This window comes from Malaclemys terrapin, chromosome 12 (genome assembly GCF_027887155.1).
Source record: "Malaclemys terrapin pileata isolate rMalTer1 chromosome 12, rMalTer1.hap1, whole genome shotgun sequence".
Taxonomy (NCBI): Eukaryota; Metazoa; Chordata; order Testudines; family Emydidae; genus Malaclemys; species Malaclemys terrapin.
The window spans coordinates 25,749,437-25,768,731 of record NC_071516.1 but is presented as its reverse complement, the minus strand read 5'-3'; the positions used below and the strand labels follow the sequence as shown (position 1 = coordinate 25,768,731).

Here is a 19,295-nt window from a genome sequence, read left to right as displayed (position 1 = left end):
GGGGATGCAGTTCAAGGCATTGAAGTTGATCCTTAAAGCCTTCCATGGTTTGCGTCCTACGTTAGCTGCTGAATTTGAGATCCCACGTTCCCTGTGTGATCTCAGCTCTTGGGGTGACAGTGTTTTTGCCCCAGTATCGGGCACCTGTGTGGGTGGTTTTCCCTGGAGGGCTCTTGGGTTTGGAAATGGCTCTCTTCATTGGTTTGGCGTTAGGTGTGGTAGGTGAGATTTTCAAAAGTGCTCAGCACCAACCTAACTCTACTCCCAATTAAATCAGGGGGAGCTGGGGCAATGCCGAGCAATTTAGAAATCCAACCCAACTCAGAACATTTCTCTCTGCCTCACTGGTAAAATCCCCCACTTTCCTAGTAGATCGGATTTTTCCCTGGTGTGTATAAATATATGACATGCACACTGCGAACTGCCTTCCTTCCTGAAATGTAGGACACAGCCACAAATGGCAGAAACACATTGGCCCAAATTCACCCCGATGCTACTGGCCCCAATGAAGTGGAACCCACTTATACCAATGCTGAAAGTGCCCCATTTACTTTAAATGGTAAAGGACTCTTGCACGTTCAGTTGCTATGTAAATGGCATCAGTCATGGGCCACTATGGGATGATGCGTTTGCTGTTTCCAATTGGTGTACATTACAATCTGGTGTACAAGTCCTTCCTCTCCCAACAGAAGCTGTTTCTTAAGGAACCCACAGCCTGCCCACAAGGTATTATGTTTTGGTGATGTCCCACTCCTGACTTTGTGCCTTCATCATTCTTACCTTGGTAACGTGGGTAGTGGTGGAGGTGGAGAGGGTTTCTGCAGTGGCACCAAATATGCTGGTGAGAACTTCCTTCCCAGCAGAGCTGCTGGTGATCTACAGAACACGCAAGGAACATCCGTCAACAGGACCAAGGGCAATGGAGCCCTTGTCAGTAATGCCACTTCCCCTAATGCTATCAGTGTGGGGCTTGGGAGGATGCCAGAAAGCTTACAACTTCACGGTTCTCAGGACAGATCATTCAAACTCCCTTTCTTCATTCCTTTTCTCTCTTTCACTGTCTTCCAGGCCTGCTCCTAGGTTGGCTCTGTGCTGTGCTGTGGAGGTTGGGAGTTAGGGCTTGGATCACCCACCACCATGGCCTTTGTGCTTCTCATAGTCCTTCCACAAGGAGAGAGTGCAACCAGAGGACAATAGAGAGTCACCAGGTGGAAGATTCCAGGCCCTCCTTGCCCTGCATTCCTTAGGCAAGTGGGATGGCCAGCCTGTCCTCCCCTCCTGCTCCACAGAAATCTCTCAGCAAGGAGATGGTGCACTCCGGCCCCATGCTGGAGGAAGGTGTCTGCGCCCAGGAAAAGATAATGCAGCAGGTGCGTGAGCTACCAACTGAGGACAGCCTAAACCCTGAGCCAAGGGCCAGCTCCAAGGGGTGGCATTTCACAGCCAGACAGCATCCCTGCAGCACCCCCAGGGCCTCTGTCCAGCACAGAAACCTGGGAAGTGGAAGCACCTTCTCAACTCACCGGAGATATGGAGCGAAGTTCGGTAGCGGGGCTCATTCCCTTCCCAGGCTTGGTACTGTGATCCTGGAGGAACAACATTACATTGGAGCTTTGGCATGGACACAAGCAGGACAAAGAGCTGGGAGGGGAACATCAGAAACACGGGAGGTCTGTAGGCCTCTCCCTTCGTTTGCTGGCATCTTCAAATGGCCAGGGACAGAGCGCCCTTCCGTCCCTGTCCCCAGTGGAACAGCGCCCTCTGCCAAGCCCCCCACCCAGCTCAGGGCCACTCCCTCTCACTCAGCACCCAGGAATCAATCAATGAGGGAGGACGCAATTAGACACCGCCACCTGGAGACCCCAGGAGAAGATGGCCTGGCTCCGCAGAGGCACATGCTTACTGAGGTCACTGATATGCTTTCTGTGGTGACGATGTGGGACGTGGCTGTTGTCTCTTTTCCGCCCATGGTGCCTCTGTCGACCTGCCAAGGGAAGGGGAGACGTGGTGAGTCCGCGCGGATACAGCCGGGGAGTTAGCCAGCTGGAAAGGAGCGCTTGGTCTGCTTTGTCTGCACTTGCTGACAAAACGTTAGTGCCCTGGAGCAGTGACGCACTGGGGGTAGGGAAGCCGTAGACAGGTCTTGAAGCTGCAGATGGGCAGTAACTAGCCTGGTGCGATGTGTTTAATGAACAGGAATGCAAACACAGGTCTCTGTTATTTGCCCCCCACCAAGGTAGCCTCCTGTGGGAGGGGCACAACAGCCAGAGAGCAATGCACAGCAATGCTGCACACCAATCCCGTATTCAAGTGACGCGTGCGGAGGGGGGCGGTATGTGAGAGAGAAGTGCTGTGAGAAAAGTGTGAGAGAAAAGTTCTTTAAGAGCCAGGAGTGGGATGGGGCCTTGATTTGACGTCTCTAGATAAGAAGAGGGCTCGTCAGTCTTTGCTCCGTCTAGTCTGTGGTCTCTGCTGAGGAAGGCCTACCATTTTAAAGGATTAAAAAGAAACCCCACAAAACTGACCAGCACATTTTAAAAACCTCCTGATCTAATGGTATGTCTACACTACCATGGCTAAGCTATGGCGCTGTAGCTGGGCCTGTAGCATTGTAGTGTAGATGCTACATCACCAGAAGAGGTTTTTCCATTAATGTAGTGAATCCACCTCTCTGAAAGGTGGTAGCAAGGTCTAGCCATGTCTGTACCAGTGGTTAGGTTGAACTACGTCCCACAGGGCATGACATTTTTCACAGCCCTGAGCAATGTCTCTAGGGTTTTAGGTGTAGACCAGGCCCCAGAAATGAATCCTATGTGTGTGGCCAGGGGTCTCCAACCCCCGAGGGGTGAGAGGAAGAACCTGTTTGGTTTGCTTTTATTTCCCCTGCAGTCTGGGGATTTTGTTAACTCCAGAATGAGGCTCCATAGAAAGCATGGCGGTGCAAAGCTGCTGGCTCTCGCACTTTTTGAATGGCAGTGCCATGCTGCGGAGTAAAACTCAGCAAGTGCAAAGGAGCAAGTCACCTGTGTTGTTTCCGCCGTGGTGACTCTGTGGTGCACGGAGACCTCTGGTTCTGCCTTCTTTGTGCCAGTCACCGAGCTGACAGTCACAGCCTCTGTTTTCAGAACGGATGACTGCAGAGGGAACACAGCAAGTCAGCAACAGATTGCGCGAAACTGCGTTGGTTCCTGGGCTTCGGTTAAAAATGCAACAGCATCTTAGTGTGTACTGAATTGCACCTCTTTCCCTAAGCTGCACATGTTAGTACCCGCCTCCTGCAGTCCATGGACCAAGTAACACTGCTGGGAAGAGCTGTGGGTGCTAGGAGGCCCGGGCTGCATTTGCAAGGTCACTGTCTTGAGTAACTGTAGGCCTCTTTACACTGAGAAAAAAACAGCACAGACCAGCGTCGCCCATAATACACACAGGCACTGTGCAGGCTTCCCCAGACAATTAGCCAGTGCACCCCAATCCCGAGCTGACGCTCCTTCAGCAGGCCTTCTCCTGAGCATGCTGCAAAGCGTCTCCTGGTTTGTGACAAACAGCCACTCGAGATTGGAATGAGACCCACCAAACTCATTGCACTGGTGGCCTAGGGAAGCTTTGTAATGATGGATTAGGTTCACCCATGTTGGTGCGTGGAGCCAGCCTGACCCTCAGGGATGCAGGGCAGAGGAGGACTAACTATGAGGGGCAGAAACATGTGACCAGCACCTGTCCATCCAGTTGGAACCCAGCTGGTGAAGGTTGCTCAGGGGATGTGCTGATCCAGCACTCACCCAGTTGCCCTGGCCATGCCCATGCCTTCATTTTATGGGCTGTGCTGGTCTCTGCAGGCCATCCTGGCAGAGGGGAGGATGCAGTCACTTCCCCACCTCTGCCAGGCTGTATCCCGGTGCGGTCCTGGGGTGAATTTGAGGCCCAGGTCTCTGGGATGTATTCTCTGAGCACAGGCTTCAACTCAAACACCCTGAGGATGCCTGTGGGGATGTTGGTTTAATTTCTTGGCCTTGACCCTGCTTGAGTTTGGTCCTAACATTTGGCTCTGCAGGGACCTGGTGTGAATTTCCTCATGGGGAAGGGCTTGAGGGGGGCGCCACATGTCAGTTACACCAAATTGGAGCCTGGGCCCAGGGGGTGAAAAACAGCAACTCTATCAGGGTGCTATTCTAGGGGGACAGGGGCATTGGCCGAGGGGGCAGATCTCCCCTGATTTGAAAGGCAGGGAGTTTGGTTCTCTGGATAGCAGTGCCAATCTGCACAGAGTAAAATGTCCAACCTGCGGAAGACAGGAGGGACTTGGGAACACTGAAGGCTGGAAGACACAATCCATGGTAAGGAATTGAGGACTTGGACCCAGTTTCAGAATTGCAGAGAGCACAATGCTTCATTCACAGGGGTTCTGGCTCTGCCCTGTTCTCTTTGGAATTTGGACACCTTTAGTTTCTCCAGCAACTCCATGTGCAATTTGTTTAGCCTGATCATATTATAACTACTCCCCTCACAGGAATCATCACAGACCTTTTTGCCATGTCCCACCAGCCCTTATGTAAGGTGCTTATCCCCCTTTATGACCACAGTACACGTTACTTCAACACACATGCTATTTGTTAAATTCATGCAACACACAGGAACAGAGATTTGGGTTAAGAGAAACACACCACTCACCCGTGCATGCTGCTACAGTACAGGCATGGGGTAGCCAGCCAAACACAATGAGTTAAGATGACGACGGCTTTTTCAGCTAGATGCATGGACACACTTACACAATATAATCATGCACCTGGAGGAGTCGAAAACAGCATGCAAAACAGAGACAACATTCATTTGGGGAAAACAAACACTCCAGAGGATCTCTGGATTGTCTGAAAGCTGGCATGCTCTTCCAAACAGATGCAAGGGACATGCTGGTCAAGCAATGCCAGATGCCAAGACAGATAACACTGTGCGATGACGACACTGAAACACAAGTCTTGTGGCATGGCTCCCCATAGTACCTCAAAGTGGGACACTTCTGGGATATGGTGGGAGCCCTGCTCCCCTTCCTTGGCATCTTCTTCTTGGCCAGGAGTTGCTTTGTCAGTATCCTGGGAGGAAATCGCACCTTCAGCTTCCCTCTCACTCATGTCTTTATCGAGCTCAGGCAGACTTCTGGAGAAGTCTTCAAAGGCTGTGCTGTGGAAGTCGCCGATCATAGTGAAGTCTACCTCGGCTTCCAGGCTGGAGGTCGAGCTGACCGTGATGCTCGAGCACTTTCGCTCGATGGCCAGATGGTTGTCCTTCAGAAAGACCGAATCCCTCTCCTGGTCTTGCTCCTCATCCCCAGTGTCGCTCTCAGGAGCCCTGTGCCGAGGTGGCTTCGCTTTCTCCTCTGCGCCCTCCCTCGCTCCCGCTCTCTGAATGAGACACAATGGCGAAGAGAGGCTAAGACTGTAAATTCCAAAGGGCAGGCTAGGGCCAGCTAAGCCAACAGGAGAGAGGGAGGAGGCGGCTGGGAAAATGTCACAGAGGGCGATTCAAACACAACTCAAGCATGAAAACTGAAACTTTTGACAGCAGCAACTTTGCAGGGGAAATTTATTTGGTCTGATTTGCAGAGAGGAATTAGAAAAGAAATAATAATAATAATAATAAAGAAAAACAGTTCCAAAGAAATTCTCAGGCATGTCGTTGAACCTGATGGAAGCAGACGTTTGCAAAACAACAGGTATGTTAAGAGACATTTATAAACAGCTCAGACTGCAATTATGTGTCAGTAAGTTTGGCACCAAAACAAACAAGGAAGGGAAAGGGGGAGAGGATAGGATTTTGAATGAAAGAAAAGAAAAAAGCTCCATCAGCTGCATGTATTCAAGGAGAAGTGAAGGAGCTTGTCAATTTCACTGAGATCACCCTATAAGAGTTTTACACTCACTGTGTTGGGGCATCACTCTAGGTTTTTATGTGTTCATTTTAATCAGATGTACGGGAGGAATGGTCAATGTTCACCCATGGAGGCCCCGTGAATGGGACAGGGCAGGGCATCACCCTGCAGGGGATCCTGCTGGAAGCTGAACAGAGCGCTTGTGTGAGAACGAGCCCGGACTCTGTAATGCTTCCCAAAAGCTTGCTGAACAACCGGAGCGGACCCAGTCAAGTTTAAACAGCTGCGTTTTTAATCAGTGTAATTGACAACAGGATCAGAGCAAAGAGATAGCCTTCCTCTGCTGGCTCCTCTCGAACGACGTACATACCTCTCAACTGTCCCAGCACGGGGTAAATTTCACCCCACCTTGCTTGCCACCTGGTTGCTGCTCAGGAATCAGAAATCGGGAATTATTCATTATTTTTGTTTTAAGATTTGATTTTTGTTCAAGGAACGGTTTCACTCCTCTCTAAAGGCTGAACCAAAGCCCACTGATGTCAATGGAAAGCCTTCCAGTGACCTTGACGTGCTCAGGATCAGGCCGTCACGAAGTCAGAGATATCCCCCACTTTGGTTGGACCGTTCCAACTCGGCTGCCTTTTGTTCAGATGACTGGTGGGTTGAGAGGTATGAGACATAGGGGTCTCCAACAAACTCGAGAGGAGCATATACATATACACACACACACACACACGTATGTGTATATATATATATAGCAGCTCTGCAATAGGGGAAGGAGTCAAAAGCATACAGTCCTCAGCTGGTTAAGGGGAGCTTTCATACTACAGTAAGAAGCAGTTAGTAAAACAGCACTGAGACCTGGGAGACCACTGGAATAGCAGTCCTTAAACCCTCTTCTTTCGGGGCGGCTTTTATTGATGGGTCAGGTAAATCCTTTTCTTCCCAAATTGGTTCCTGAGATTTGCTCTGGATTAGAGAAACGGGTTAGTCTTTAGCAATGAACTCCAAAAGGAACTGAGCCAGTGCCTTACAAGAGCAGCAGAAAGCTATTTCACCCTCCAGGCACCAGCTTGCCAAAGGGGGTGGGGAGGAGGTGAGAGGGACTCACAAGCCAAGCAAGAGGGGACAACAAATTAAGAAGTGCAAGGAACAAGCTGGAAGCGTGGGAATTTTGCTGCTAGATGTGCATGTGTGTGTGGGAATATAAAAGCTCTCTGATCCGCACCCCCACGCCCCCTTCTTGCTCCTGGGATTGAAGCTCGTGTGCCCAGTTGACATTCTCCAGGTAGCCAAACCGTCAGGAGTTCACAAAACAAAAGCTGATGGACCGACTGGCCAGCGGGTCTGCATTCAGCTTAGGAGCCAGGCCACATACACATACATAAAGGACAGGGAATGCAAAGCGGCCGTTCTCAGTCAATGGATGTGTGAGGTGCCATTGAACATGATCATAAATAAAAGAGCCACGCAACATGCTTATGAACTTTCCATTGGGACAGTTCATGGGAGGAGTTACCACAGCTTCTGTCACGGTGATTTCACAGCCGGAATCAGGGGAAGCAAGCCCGGTGCCTTCTCCTCTGTGCTCTGAATCGGTGGAAACACCTTCCTTCAAAGACGGAGGCTGGGAAGACTCTCTTGTGGCTGCCCGTTGCACAGTGGTTAGGCATCCAACACCAGACACTTCCCCAACATGCCTTGCTCTGTCATCTGAGGTGACCGAGGGTGTGGGAGACATGGCTAGACCCGCGGCCCGTGGCGGCTCTATCTGCACCTCTGTTGGTTTAGATGGTCTCTTGGTTTCACTCTCTCGGGGCCGCTCTTGGGCTGCTCTTTTTCGCTCATCAGAGACTGGGCCACAAGCACCACCTTGTTCAAACAGCTTAATTTTAGAAGCCACAGAGGTTTTTTCATACATCTCGCAGTCATGCCCCAGTGAGCCCTGCCAGCCAGTGGTGAGGGAGGGTGAAGCCAGCTCCACAGGTGCCTCCTCAGGCTCCTGAGACGTGACTTCCACCCCACCTGCAATGGACTTCAAAGGCCCAGACTGTGGCTTTTGTTTCCTATTGGTAGGTTTCCTGCCTTCAGCCGTGGCAACAACAGGCCGAGACAATTCCTTGTCCCCATGAGGTGATCCTCTTACAGGAGAGCCTGTAGAGATGGCTTCAGTTTCTTCTCCTGGAGAAGGTTTATCCTGCAGTTGCTTGCCCGTGGCAGGGCCTTTGTCCTGGGGCAGCTCATCTGCCTTGAAGCTTATGTCCTGGGAAGGCTCGCCCAAGGTGGGGCCGGTGCTCTGGAGCGGCTCGCCCGCCTTGGGGCCTGTGTCCTGGGGCGGCTCGCCCGCCTTGGGGCCTGTGTCCTGGGGCGGCTCGCCCTTGGCGGGGCCTGTGTTCCGGGGCGGTTCGTCTGCCTTGGGGCCTGTGTCCTGGGGCGGCTCGCCCGCCTTGGGGCCTGTGTCATGGGGCGGCTCGCCCTTGGCGGGGCCTGTGTTCCGGGGCGGTTCGTCTGCCTTGGGGCCTGTGTCCTGGGGCGGCTCGCCCGCCTTGGGGCCTGTGTCCTGGGGCGGCTCGTCCTCGGCGGGGCATGTGTCCTGGGGCGGCTCGCCCTCGGCGGGGCCTGTGTCCTGGGGCGGCTCGCCCTTGGCGGGGCCTGTGTCCTGGGGCGGCTCGCCTTTGGCGGGGCCTATGTTCCGGGGCGGCTCGCCTGCCTTGAGGCCTGTGTCCTGGGGCGGCTCGCCCTTGGCGGGGCCTGTGTCCTGGGGCGGCTCGCCTGCCTTGGGGCCTGTGTCCTGGGGCGGCTCGCCCTTGGCGGGGCCTGTGTCCTGGGGCGGCTCGCCCTTGGCGGGGCCTGTGTCCTGGGGCGGCTCGCCCTTGGCGGGGCCTGTGTCCTGGGGCGGCTCGCCTTTGGCGGGGCCTATGTTCCGGGGCGGCTCGCCTGCCTTGAGGCCTGTGTCCTGGGGCGGCTCGCCCTTGGCGGGGCCTGTGTCCTGGGGCGGCTCGCCTGCCTTGGGGCCTGTGTCCTGGGGCGGCTCGCCCTTGGCGGGGCCTGTGTCCTGGGGCGGCTCGCCTTTGGCGGGGCCTGTGTTCCGGGGCGGCTCGCCTGCCTTGAGGCCTGTGTCCTGGGGCGGCTCGCCTGCCTTGAGGCCTGTGTCCTGGGGCGGCTCGCCCTTGGCGGGGCCTGTGTCCTGGGGCGGCTCGCCCGCCTTGGGGCCTGTGTCCTGGGGCGGCTCGCCCGCCTTGGGGCCTGTGTCCTGGGGCGGCTCGCCCGCCTTGGGGCCTGTGTCCTGGGGCGAGACACCCTCAGCGGGGCCTGTGTCCTGGGGCGAGACACCCTCAGCGGGGCCTGTGTCCTGGGGCGAGACACCCTCAGCGGGGCCTGTGTCCTGGGGCGAGACACCCACGGTGGGGCCTGTGTCCTGGGGCGGCTGGCCCATGGCGGGGCCTGTGTCCTGGGGCGGCTGGCCCATGGCGGGGCCTGTGTCCTGGGGTGGCTCGCCCATGGTGGGCTGGCTTAGTTTCTCTTCCTCTGGACTTTCTGTTGTGCTGGGAGGATGCTGCCATGGGTGGCTCATGGGGGTTGATTTAATCTCTATGGCTTCCATCTGAAGAACCATTTTTGACATTTCTCTTTCTCCCAGGTCAGTTGTTTTTCTTCCAGTCCCTGACACGTTGGAAGTTGCTTCCCCTTTCCACATGTCCTGTTTTTCTGACCCTTTCAGGCCTTCTGCCAGGATGGAGCTTTGTGCTGCATTGTACCTCTTGCCCCCCTGTTGAGAGAGCTCAGTCTCTCCACCTTCACTGGGGAGGGGACCAAGCTTCAATTCTGCCATCGGTTCTTGTGGGTCCTTGTCCCTCGATTCCTTTGTTGCAGAGCGTGACTCGGATTCAGTTCCACCTTTCGATTCACTGCCTATTGACTCAGCAGATTCCTCTTCCTCTGGTGCATATGCCCCCTTCTCTGCAGTACAATGTCCTAGGGGACGTGTCTTTTTGCTAAGCTCTAGAACCTTCTCAGCTTGGTCTGATTCTATAACTGGTTCATCCAGCTCTGACTTTCCTTGGCCACCTGCTGAGGAAGTGGGTTGGAACTTGTCCTTTCCCTTTATAGCTGTTGGGTCAGATGCTGGTTCAAGCTCAGGGCTCTTCCCTTTTTCATCTGAAAGGTCTGTTTTGGGCTCCAGGCCCTCTTTTTCAGCAGAACAAGGCTTTTCTTCCTCTTCGAGTCTGAGATGGATTTTACTCTCCTTTTTGTCTCCTTCTGTAGCTCCTAAGTAGAAGATCCTCTCTGCAGCAGAAGACATTGTCTCGTCATCACTAGACTCCACATTAGCTTTAACACCCTCAGAGGTTGGGCTAGGTATTATGGACTCTTCCTTATCTGAAGCTGGTGAGACAGACCCAGGCTCTTGCACGATAGCCTTTCTTTCTTTCTTTGGAGGTTCTGGCCCAGAAGGCTCAGACGTTGGTCTTTCATCTGCTTGGGAATCTTCAGGTTGTTGATTTTGCTCGGCTTGGCCTTCCAAAGAGCCAGCTGGTTGCTCAAGTTCATTAGTTATCACCTCTTCTTTTCCCTCCTTGGACTTCTGCTCTTTGCCATTCTCAGATGGCTGGCTTTCTGCCTCCAAAAGGGGGTCTTCTCTGATTTCGCTCTCAGACACTTCATCCTCCCACACAGACTCAAAATCCTCTGGACTAGCAATCATTTTGTCTCTTGCATGGGTATCCAATTTCACACTTGCTGGTTCCTCTTGTGCTACTGCTTTTTTGGCTTTCCCTACTGCAATGTCCACTTTTGATAAGCTCACACTTATTTGCTCCTCTGAAGTACCTGCCCATACGTCTTCTTTCTTGGTTCCAATAGCTTTCTCTAGAGCAAGCTCTTCCAGCCTAGAAGTTTCTCGCTCTACAAATACCCAATGCTCTGAACCCTGTATTGCAATTTGAGCAAGAAGAGTTAGCATCAAACATACTTTACCTAAATAGCTGATCACTGTTTAGTTAAGTAACAGAAGGCTGTATTGACTAAACCATTATTACTCATGCAACAACTGATTCAGATGTGTGTATAAAGGAGCTGGCAAGTAACCAACTAATAGCAGGTATTGAAATCTAGGGGCCTGATCCTGTGTAATTGGTGCTGTAGTCAATGGAAGAGAAGGTGCTTAGCTTTTCACTGAGTTGGACCCCTAGCCCTTTTCGAATGCTCGGGACCAAATTCTACTCTCAGCTACAGCCGATCAATTTTTTTTTTTTTTTCCAAAATTCGCAATTTCACTGGGGGGAGGGGAGAAAATGGGTCTAACTTATCCGCTAATATATTAGTGAAACTATCAGCATGTTTTTCAAACATGTTTTTGTAGAACAGAACTGGTTGAAAGATGCTGAAATTTAGAATTTTTCACTGACATTTTGAATGAAAAACAGGATTAAATTTTCTAGAAAATGTCCATGAAAATTTGGCCCCATTTTTCAAGCAGCTGACCTACGCCCACGCACTCTGACTGCAACGAAGCCATGTCATATTGACACAGGGGTAAGCAAGGAGAGAATCTGACCCATACTCAACTCTATCAGCAATCTACAGCTCAGACTGGTTCCAAAGTCAATCAAAGCTTCGTAGAACCTCACAGGAGATTTTCAAAGGAGAATTAGGTACAGTTCTTTATGTATAGTGAGAATGTTTTTAACAATTCTAGAAATCTCTGATTTTGCCACAGCTGTTTGCTAGAAAGCATCACATCTATTCAAGAGCATTTGTGTCTCTGCTAATTAATCTGTCTATAGAGCCCCTTCTCCTTTGAGATAGAGCCCACCACCCAGTTAGCACAGGTCTGCGACCCCGAGTCAGTTCCCAAATGGGTGGTCCCATGATATCACCACTTCCTAGACATCTTTGACGCCCGTGGAGAGTTTGGCATTGGCACACCAAGTCACATGAGCATGGACTGCAGTTAGATGTTCCCCTAATTTCCCAGCTCTCCAGACAAACCTGATCAGAGGCAACAATCTGAGTTTCCAGCAATTCAGAACGGGGCCCATCACAAAATACAATCTAGAAAAACAAGGATTCAGGTCACAACGGCTGTTATAGCCACAAACACTGTAGTAAGGACCAAGAAAAGCAGTACAACAAGCTACAGTATACTGCAAAAAGGCAGCATCCTGCAGCCGGAACGTGGAAAGATATTTGCTATTCAACACCGAGCATCTAGGCTGCAGAGATCTGTTGCTACACAGTGGAGTGGGCTGCCAGATCATTATTAATTATTAATATCATTAGCATACAGGCACCACGTTTTACACTTTTCATGTCACAGGACAGCTAAAAACTTTACAAGCTGTATACACACAGCATTGTTGGAGTTTAGCCATTGCTGGGGTGGAAGATGGGAAATCATAGGATCATAGAATCGTAGAACTGGAAGTAGGGTGACCAGATGTCCCGATTTTATAGGGACAGTCCCGATTTTTGGAGCTTTTTCTTACATAGGCACCTATTACCTCCCACTCCCTGTGCAGATTTTTCACACTTGCTGTCTGGTCACCCTAACTGGAAGGGACCTTGAGAGGTCATCTAGTACAGTGCCCTGCACTCATGGCAGGACTAAGTATTATCTAGACCATCCCTGACAGGTGTTTGTCTAACCTGCTCTTAAAAATAACCCACTGGAATGCAACAGCAAGAGGATGGGAATTTTCTTCAACAGGAAAGTCAAGCTAACGGTCTATTCCAGGGGTAGGCAACCTATGGCACGCGTTCCAAAGGCGGCACACGAACTGATTTTCAGTGGCACTCACACTGCCCGGGTCCTGGCCACCGGTCCGGGGGGCTCTGCATTTTAACTTAATTTTAAATGAAGCTTCTTAAATATTTTAACAACCTTATTTACTTTACATACAACAATAGTTTAATGATATATTATAGAATTCTAGAAAGAGACCTTCTAAAAACACTCAAATGTATGACTGGCACGCGAAACCTTAAATCAGAGTGAATAAATGAAGACTGGTCACATCACTTCTGAAAGGTTGCCGACCCCTGGTCTACTCCAACGTCATGGGATTTGTACCATTCACACAGAGCAGCCAGGACTTCAGGGTTTTAAAGCTCTCACTTGGTATGTAGTCTCTAATGACACTGCTTTGCTGGAGCACATCAGAACAGAGAGTGGATTGAGTTGCAACTGAATCAAAACTGCAGCATCTTCATGCAGCAACAGGTTTGTTATGCTCAGCGTAGTATGCTGCAGGGAGCCCGTGCTGGGATATGGATTGTACTGCAGTAGATTCCCAGCACAGTGTCGCATGGGGCAGAGAGACGGCATACCCTAGTGTGGCCTGCTGTAGAAGACGGTGTCTCCTGAAGCGGACCATGCTGATTTTCTGCAGCGCAAAACAGCAGATTTCAGCACCAAAGGATTTGCAGTTGGCTGCACTGCTCCTCTTCCAATAGAGAAAAGAGTGAGTTGGAAAGAGACCTGAGCTAAAATGAGCAGGAACTTCTGTATCCACCAAGGGCCTGGGTACCGGCGGGCACGGATGGAGGCGGGGGAATTAGCACTGTGTGTTCGTGTTGAACTGTGTACAGCTTAGTCACGTTGTGTCATTCAGAGCAGAAGGTGGAAACCTAAGTCCCAAATACTAACTGCAGAGAGAGTGAAAGAGAGAGTGGAAGAAAGAGAGAAGAAAACTGGCAAAGGGGAGAGAAAACGAAAAAGGGGAGAGAAAAAAAAAGGCAGGAGAAAGGAAGAAAATGCTATAGAATGAAAAAGCTGCCATGGGGTGGGGCGTGAGGGAGGAAAGATAAGAGAGGACTTTTTAAATCAGGGATAATTGAAATGACCAGTGAAAACCCTCAATCCAATGTCCCAGCCCTCTCCCCCAACCTATAAATATAAATGGCAGCACCCCCGCAAAAAAAGGCCATGGGGATTTGGGCAGACAGAGAGAGCTCATTTCTCCCCCTTCATTTGCAACAGCTGGGGCAGTTACACCCTTAGAGAGCTGCCCCCGGAAGTGGGGAATGGTTTGTGCACTAGCACTCTCCCTCGGGTGTTCTGTCAGAGGCCAGCTTTAAACAGTGGCCGGCCCTCGCTAGGAGAACTGCCTACCTGGAGGATGCCCTGACTCAGCGTGTCTCCTGGGCACACCCTCCTCTGCCCTGGCTGGTGTTGGGACTTTCAGAAAGCTCCTCCTGCTGGCAGTTCACGGCAGAGAAGTCAGGCTCGATTGGGCCACGTAGCAGGAGGCAGCTGGGGCCAGACGTGGACTAGCTAGAAGGTCACTCAACTGGCGCATTAGGAGAGAAGTGCATGATGTTAGAGGAGACACTAGCAGCCAGGGGAGAGAGAACTGGAGCTGGCAAGTCCAAAGTGGCTTTAACAATGGATCTTCTTTCAGTGGCAGGTGCTGACACTCTTGGCATGAGTGGTGGAAGGATTTTGCAGCTGTGCTTTGGTCACCATGAATTTCTCAATGAAGACAGATCTGGCCAGAAAGGAGGTAAAACAACAACCCCAGGGGAGAGCCCTGGGTCCCATGAGCCAACCTGTGTGAAGACGATCAATGACTCCTCTCTGGCTACAGATAAGGGTGTCAGATACCTCCGTGCCCCCCTTGTGTGGTGACTGGGAGGGTGGCATGAGAAGTGGAGGGATCTGGTCAGACCAGGTTGCACGACCTCACCAACTCAGTGCACAAAAGGACCCGCTTGTTCTTTTCCCCTCAGTCCTCTCGAGTGTGTCTGCCATCTGCCTAGGCCCAACTGGACTGAGAAAAAAAAACTAGGCTGCCTGGAGCTCTGGAAAACTGAGGGGAGAACAAGTCGCTCGTTCTCATTCCTGAGACAACCTGCAGTGTTGCTCTGCTGGCCCACTGGCATCCCCATTTAGCTGGAGATGGAGCCTTGCCAGTCAGACCATGTTTAGTTGCCTGGCTGTTGCCTCAGACCCCAGCACCACAGAGGAAGTGGCATCTGGGCCCCGAAGTGTTCCTTACAAACAGCATGAACCCCAAGAATCACATCCTGTAAAAGGGAACTGGGGAATGGGGGAGGGGGGGAATTGTGGGAGGAAGAGAATCTAGTTTCAACTGGCCTTAAAAACGAAGGCTCCAAATGATTTCCCTGCATACAAGGTGGACTTGGACATTTGACTCCATGGAGGGAAGGAGAGGGGGGCAGTATGCAGCGCCATGCAGGGGCAAGCGGGGGCCTCCATCCATTTCTTAAACACACTCCAAACTAAAGAACTCGGTGTTATCCATTAAGAGCCCGGGTTGCACAAGGACAAAGCTACAGCAGCCATACATCAAACCCTCAACTCACAGCCATAAACACTTGGAATTAAATAGAAAACAAAACCTGAAATCAATCCAGCTCTGCACTGGAGTGTTTTGAATCACCAAATGCCTCCAACAATCAGAGGGAAAGATGCCAGTGCTAAATGCACTCCATGCTTCTATGGCCCTCCAGTGGTGTTGGGTTTTTTATTTTTTTCAAAATAAACTCTATGACGGAGGGTTTTTGTCCAAGCTCCATTTTCTAGGAGTGCACAGAGCTAGCAAGAGCAGACACATTTAATAAAAAATCATCCCACAACATCGGGATGCAGAGGGTCACACCACAGATGGGGGAAAGCTCTGCGCAGCCTGTATCATACCGATCGTACCAGCCTCTCCTGGGGTGATCAGACCATTTCACTGCAAACCTGCTTGAACGATAACGATTCTGGGCCTGATTCCCCGTGGTGCAACTCCACTGTTATGCTGGTAACGCCGCTGAAATCAAAGGTGCCAAACTGGAGTAAGGCAGTGGCGGATCAGGTCCTTTTGCTAATAAAAGCCACTGGCCCACTGCATTCCAACAGCAATCTATTAGCTAGCTATTGTTCGAACAGCCACCAAATCCAGACGTGAGGCCCACGTTTTCAAAGGACTGTGCTTGCCTCTTTGCCAGTGCATCCTTTTGGCAGATGCAAGCCCTTGCATTTGCATGGATGGAGCTACCTGCTTTGCACCAATTCAGCATGTACAGTTAGCAGAGTCTTTGGAAGGCATTGCCCCTGTCGTTTACTGGACAGCTATTGCCAGGATTTTAAGGAGCTGTTTCCACTGGGCAGTTGTGATGAGTCCTATACACAGACCTCTGCCTTGGTGTGCTGTTCTGAGTGAGCAGGGATGGGGGAAACTCTTGGCTTAAATGCTTTTGCTGGATACAGACACAATTATGTGCACGTTTGGGGAGCAGGGTGGGGGAAAATCCAGAGCATTGTTCGGATAATCAGATGCAGAACTAACTGGAGTGAGGCATCCGACTGTCCTATCAAAGAGCTCCCAGGGCTCCTGAGAGCACCAGAAACTCAGCCCCTTTCCTCTCCAAAACAGGACGGTTTAATTGCAGCATCTTCCATACTGCCCTTCTGGGCACCTCTGCAACTGCACTTTGTTACATCAGACTCTGCTTTAGGCTCTGTGCTCGCTATGGCTCGAACTGCGCTAGAAACAATCCAATTTAGAAAGAGCTGGCAAGCACTGGGCTCCCAACATATTCTTCCAACACAGTTGTTCGCAGAGGATAGGGCGTTTTACCAGCCGTGCTGCCCACGAGGGGGCTAACCTAGGGTGCACTTTCTCAGCAGGGCGATTGGTAACCACGTTGGGGGTGGATGCAAAGCAGGCTGCAACTGTGCTAGGTTGTAGTAGGGTTTGGAAACAATCCCCAAAGCGGGTACAAGCTACCAGGTCCGCCAGGAGATAACTGAGTTGAGGGATAGCGTCCCAAGGCTCACCATCGCACAGCCATATCTTAACAGGGTGCAAAGGCCCCATACGCCCCTCTCCCTCTCCTGGCTCCAAACTCTGACAGCCTCACATCTTCCCCCCTCATTGAGGTAGGTTAATCAGAACATGTCTCTCAGGTCCCCTTGGGACCTGTCTAGGTGGCAGAAATCACCACGTTCAAGCACGGATCTGTCCCGACCAAGCTAGAATCTGATTCACTCTCCCCTGTGTGGGCAGAGCAAACTCACATTAGAGGAACCATGTTGTAGCCTAGTTTTCTTCTGCCTAGTGGAAAGTTCCATGGTAATATTCCCCTCACGCACACCCCACCTCACCATACCAAGAAATCGATACCACATGAGAAACAAAGAGCAATGACACCGACAGTCTCATTTCCCTTCCAGAAGGGCAAACAACAGAGAGTGAGGGCATACTGGATTCCACAGGAGCGCTCACTCCACTGCGTGTGTGTGTGTGTGTGGGGGGGCTCTTTTATGAGGGTTTAATATGGGTATAAACCAAATTTTCAGAAGCATCCACTGATTTGGGGGTGCCTGACTTGAAAGGCCAATGGCTTGATTGTGCGCCGGGCTGAGAGGCAGCAGCTCCATTTAAGGTGAAGAGGCAGGAGCTCTGCTCTTCTGGAAATCAGGCCCCAACATGGGGTAGTAGCAGTGCTCTACCTCGCAAGGGTGTTGTGAGGGTAACTACGTTAAAGATGGTGAGGTGCTCACGCACTGTGCTGATGGGGGCCATCTAACTACCTAAGACAGATAGTAATTGCTCCGAGTTGTACTCTGTTCTATACCACGCCCATCACCATGGTATCTGAGTTTCTAAAATGTGAGACACTCCAAATTAATGGACTCTTGGAGAATGATGGGCATGGCCCCATATGTTTCTATAGCGCCCTTCATCCAGAAGGGTCCCACTGTGCTTCACAAATGGTGGGCCAAACCCTAGGGTCCTTGCTCATATTTTACTCAGGCAAACCCCCTTTTCTGGAACAGAAGCTTTGCTTGAGTGAGGACTGCGAAAAAACAGAGTCTGCAGGTGTCAGCCCAATATACATCACTTCCCTCATCAGCCAACTGGACCCATCTCCAGGGAGCAGGGCAGCAGCTGGTTAAAAACAATAACACTACCCAACCATTTAGGATAGGAGGTGAAGAAAGTCACCACAACCAAATGCAGGGGAGCTTTAAGTGGGTAGAATGTCCCATAATTACCCAAAATGGACTTTGGCCAGCACACCAGGGTTAGCACCTCCTCTACTGAGAAAAACACTCAGGGATCATCAGGGAATAGTGGGCTGCACCTCAGATTTCCATCTCTGAGGAGACAGAGCAGCTCCAGCACAGCACCTAGCTCTATTCTGAGTCACTGACTTAAAGAGAACCATCTCCTGACTGAATTACAAGCACTACCTCCTGCTGCACCTTGGTTTTCCTTGGAGGGCTCGGCTCCCATCCAAGAACTGACTAGACCCAACCCTGCTTAGATTACCAGCTTCAACACCATAGCTCTAGGTGGTATGATGGAAGAAGTGCTCAGCCTCGATGCTTGGTTTCTCTCACCAACACTGCAGCCAAGCCAGTATTCTCTAAGACAACGTAAAGAGGCTGCCAGGTCAGTATTGATTACTAACCCTGCTCCAGAGATCAGTGCAGGACTTGTCTATGCCTCCACACACACACCCTTATCACTGGGTTATGATGGGACAACCAGCTCAGAATATGCCTCGTTAGCAGCTGACTGGCTGCCCACGCGTGGCTGGTGCATTGGCAGGAAATCTTCCCAGGGGCTCTGAGGTGGATTACACAAGGGGCTACAAACAGAGACAGCCTGGCAATGGCTGTCCAGTAAACAAACGGAGACAAAGAGGGGGTGGGGGAAAGAGAGAGAAATGGAAAGGCTGATGATAACCTCAGGAGAAGAGGCAAGGCTTTTCTGGGTGAAAGACTCCATGGATAAGGCAGCTCCGTGCTCGGCTGAAAACTCCTCTAGGGAATCCTCTTCAATCCTCTGTTTCAGCAAGGGAAGCCCGAGCACCCACAGCCGGAGGAGGGGGGGGAAGAGAGAGAGAGAGAGAGAACGAGAACGAATGAATAAATGAACGAATGAATGAATGAATGAGGGTCATGAATATTCCAGCTCCCCAGCTGGGGCTTCGTGCTTTATCCATTTGTTTAAAAATCCCATCCCCGCCCACTGTCAGTGACTGCAGACCAATGGCCCACTGCCAGTGACTGCAGACCTGCTGAGCTGTGCACTCCTTTCTGCTGACCTCAGCTGCCCCGCGGCCTGCTCGCCAGCATGAGCCCGGGCACAGAGCCATCTAGCCCAGCACCCACCGGGCAGTGTCAAGGCTGAGCGCCAGAGGGGCCGATCTGCAGGTAGTTACTCGCCCACCAGTCACAAGCACCCCCACCCAGAACCCTTTCCCCAACAGGTACAATGGGCCAGGGTGCCTGCCCCTCTGAGGGCCAGAAGCCTGAGGCTAGGCAGTCCTCCTCACTCCTCCGATCCAGCTGAGAAGGGGATGGGGTTTCCCTTAAAGAGCTGCAGGAAACTGCTGGGAGAAGGGGGCTGTAGGAGAAGCCAGGCTTCTGCGGTACCCCCAAGGAAGGGAGATACCAGGTAGAAGCTGT

The 19,295-nt window shown here is 51.5% G+C and overlaps 1 protein-coding gene across 12 annotated transcripts in view; it reads right to left on the bottom strand.

Moving 5' to 3' along the window:
- EPB41L1 (erythrocyte membrane protein band 4.1 like 1) overlaps window positions 1-19,295 on the bottom strand; it is a 157,086-nt gene that overhangs the window by 14,029 nt on the left and 123,762 nt on the right. For 4 of the 12 annotated variants that reach the window (XR_008446834.1, XM_054046406.1, XM_054046405.1 and 1 more), the window contains exons 16-22: window positions 18,571-18,669; window positions 6,725-6,832; window positions 4,998-5,396; window positions 3,024-3,134; window positions 1,904-1,984; window positions 1,524-1,586; window positions 781-876 (exon numbers count right to left, since the gene is read on the bottom strand). Coding sequence is in view for 3 of the 12 variants with exons in the window: in XM_054046406.1 (XP_053902381.1) it covers window positions 781-876; window positions 1,524-1,586; window positions 1,904-1,984; window positions 3,024-3,134; window positions 4,998-5,396; window positions 6,725-6,832; window positions 18,571-18,669 (957 nt within the window). In the remaining 9 variants the exon portion in view is untranslated. The remainder of the gene's footprint in view (window positions 1-780; window positions 877-1,523; window positions 1,587-1,903; window positions 1,985-3,023; window positions 3,135-4,997; window positions 5,397-6,724; window positions 6,833-18,570; window positions 18,670-19,295) is intronic. The other 8 variants (XR_008446839.1, XR_008446841.1, XR_008446840.1 and 5 more) reach the window with 4 other exon arrangements.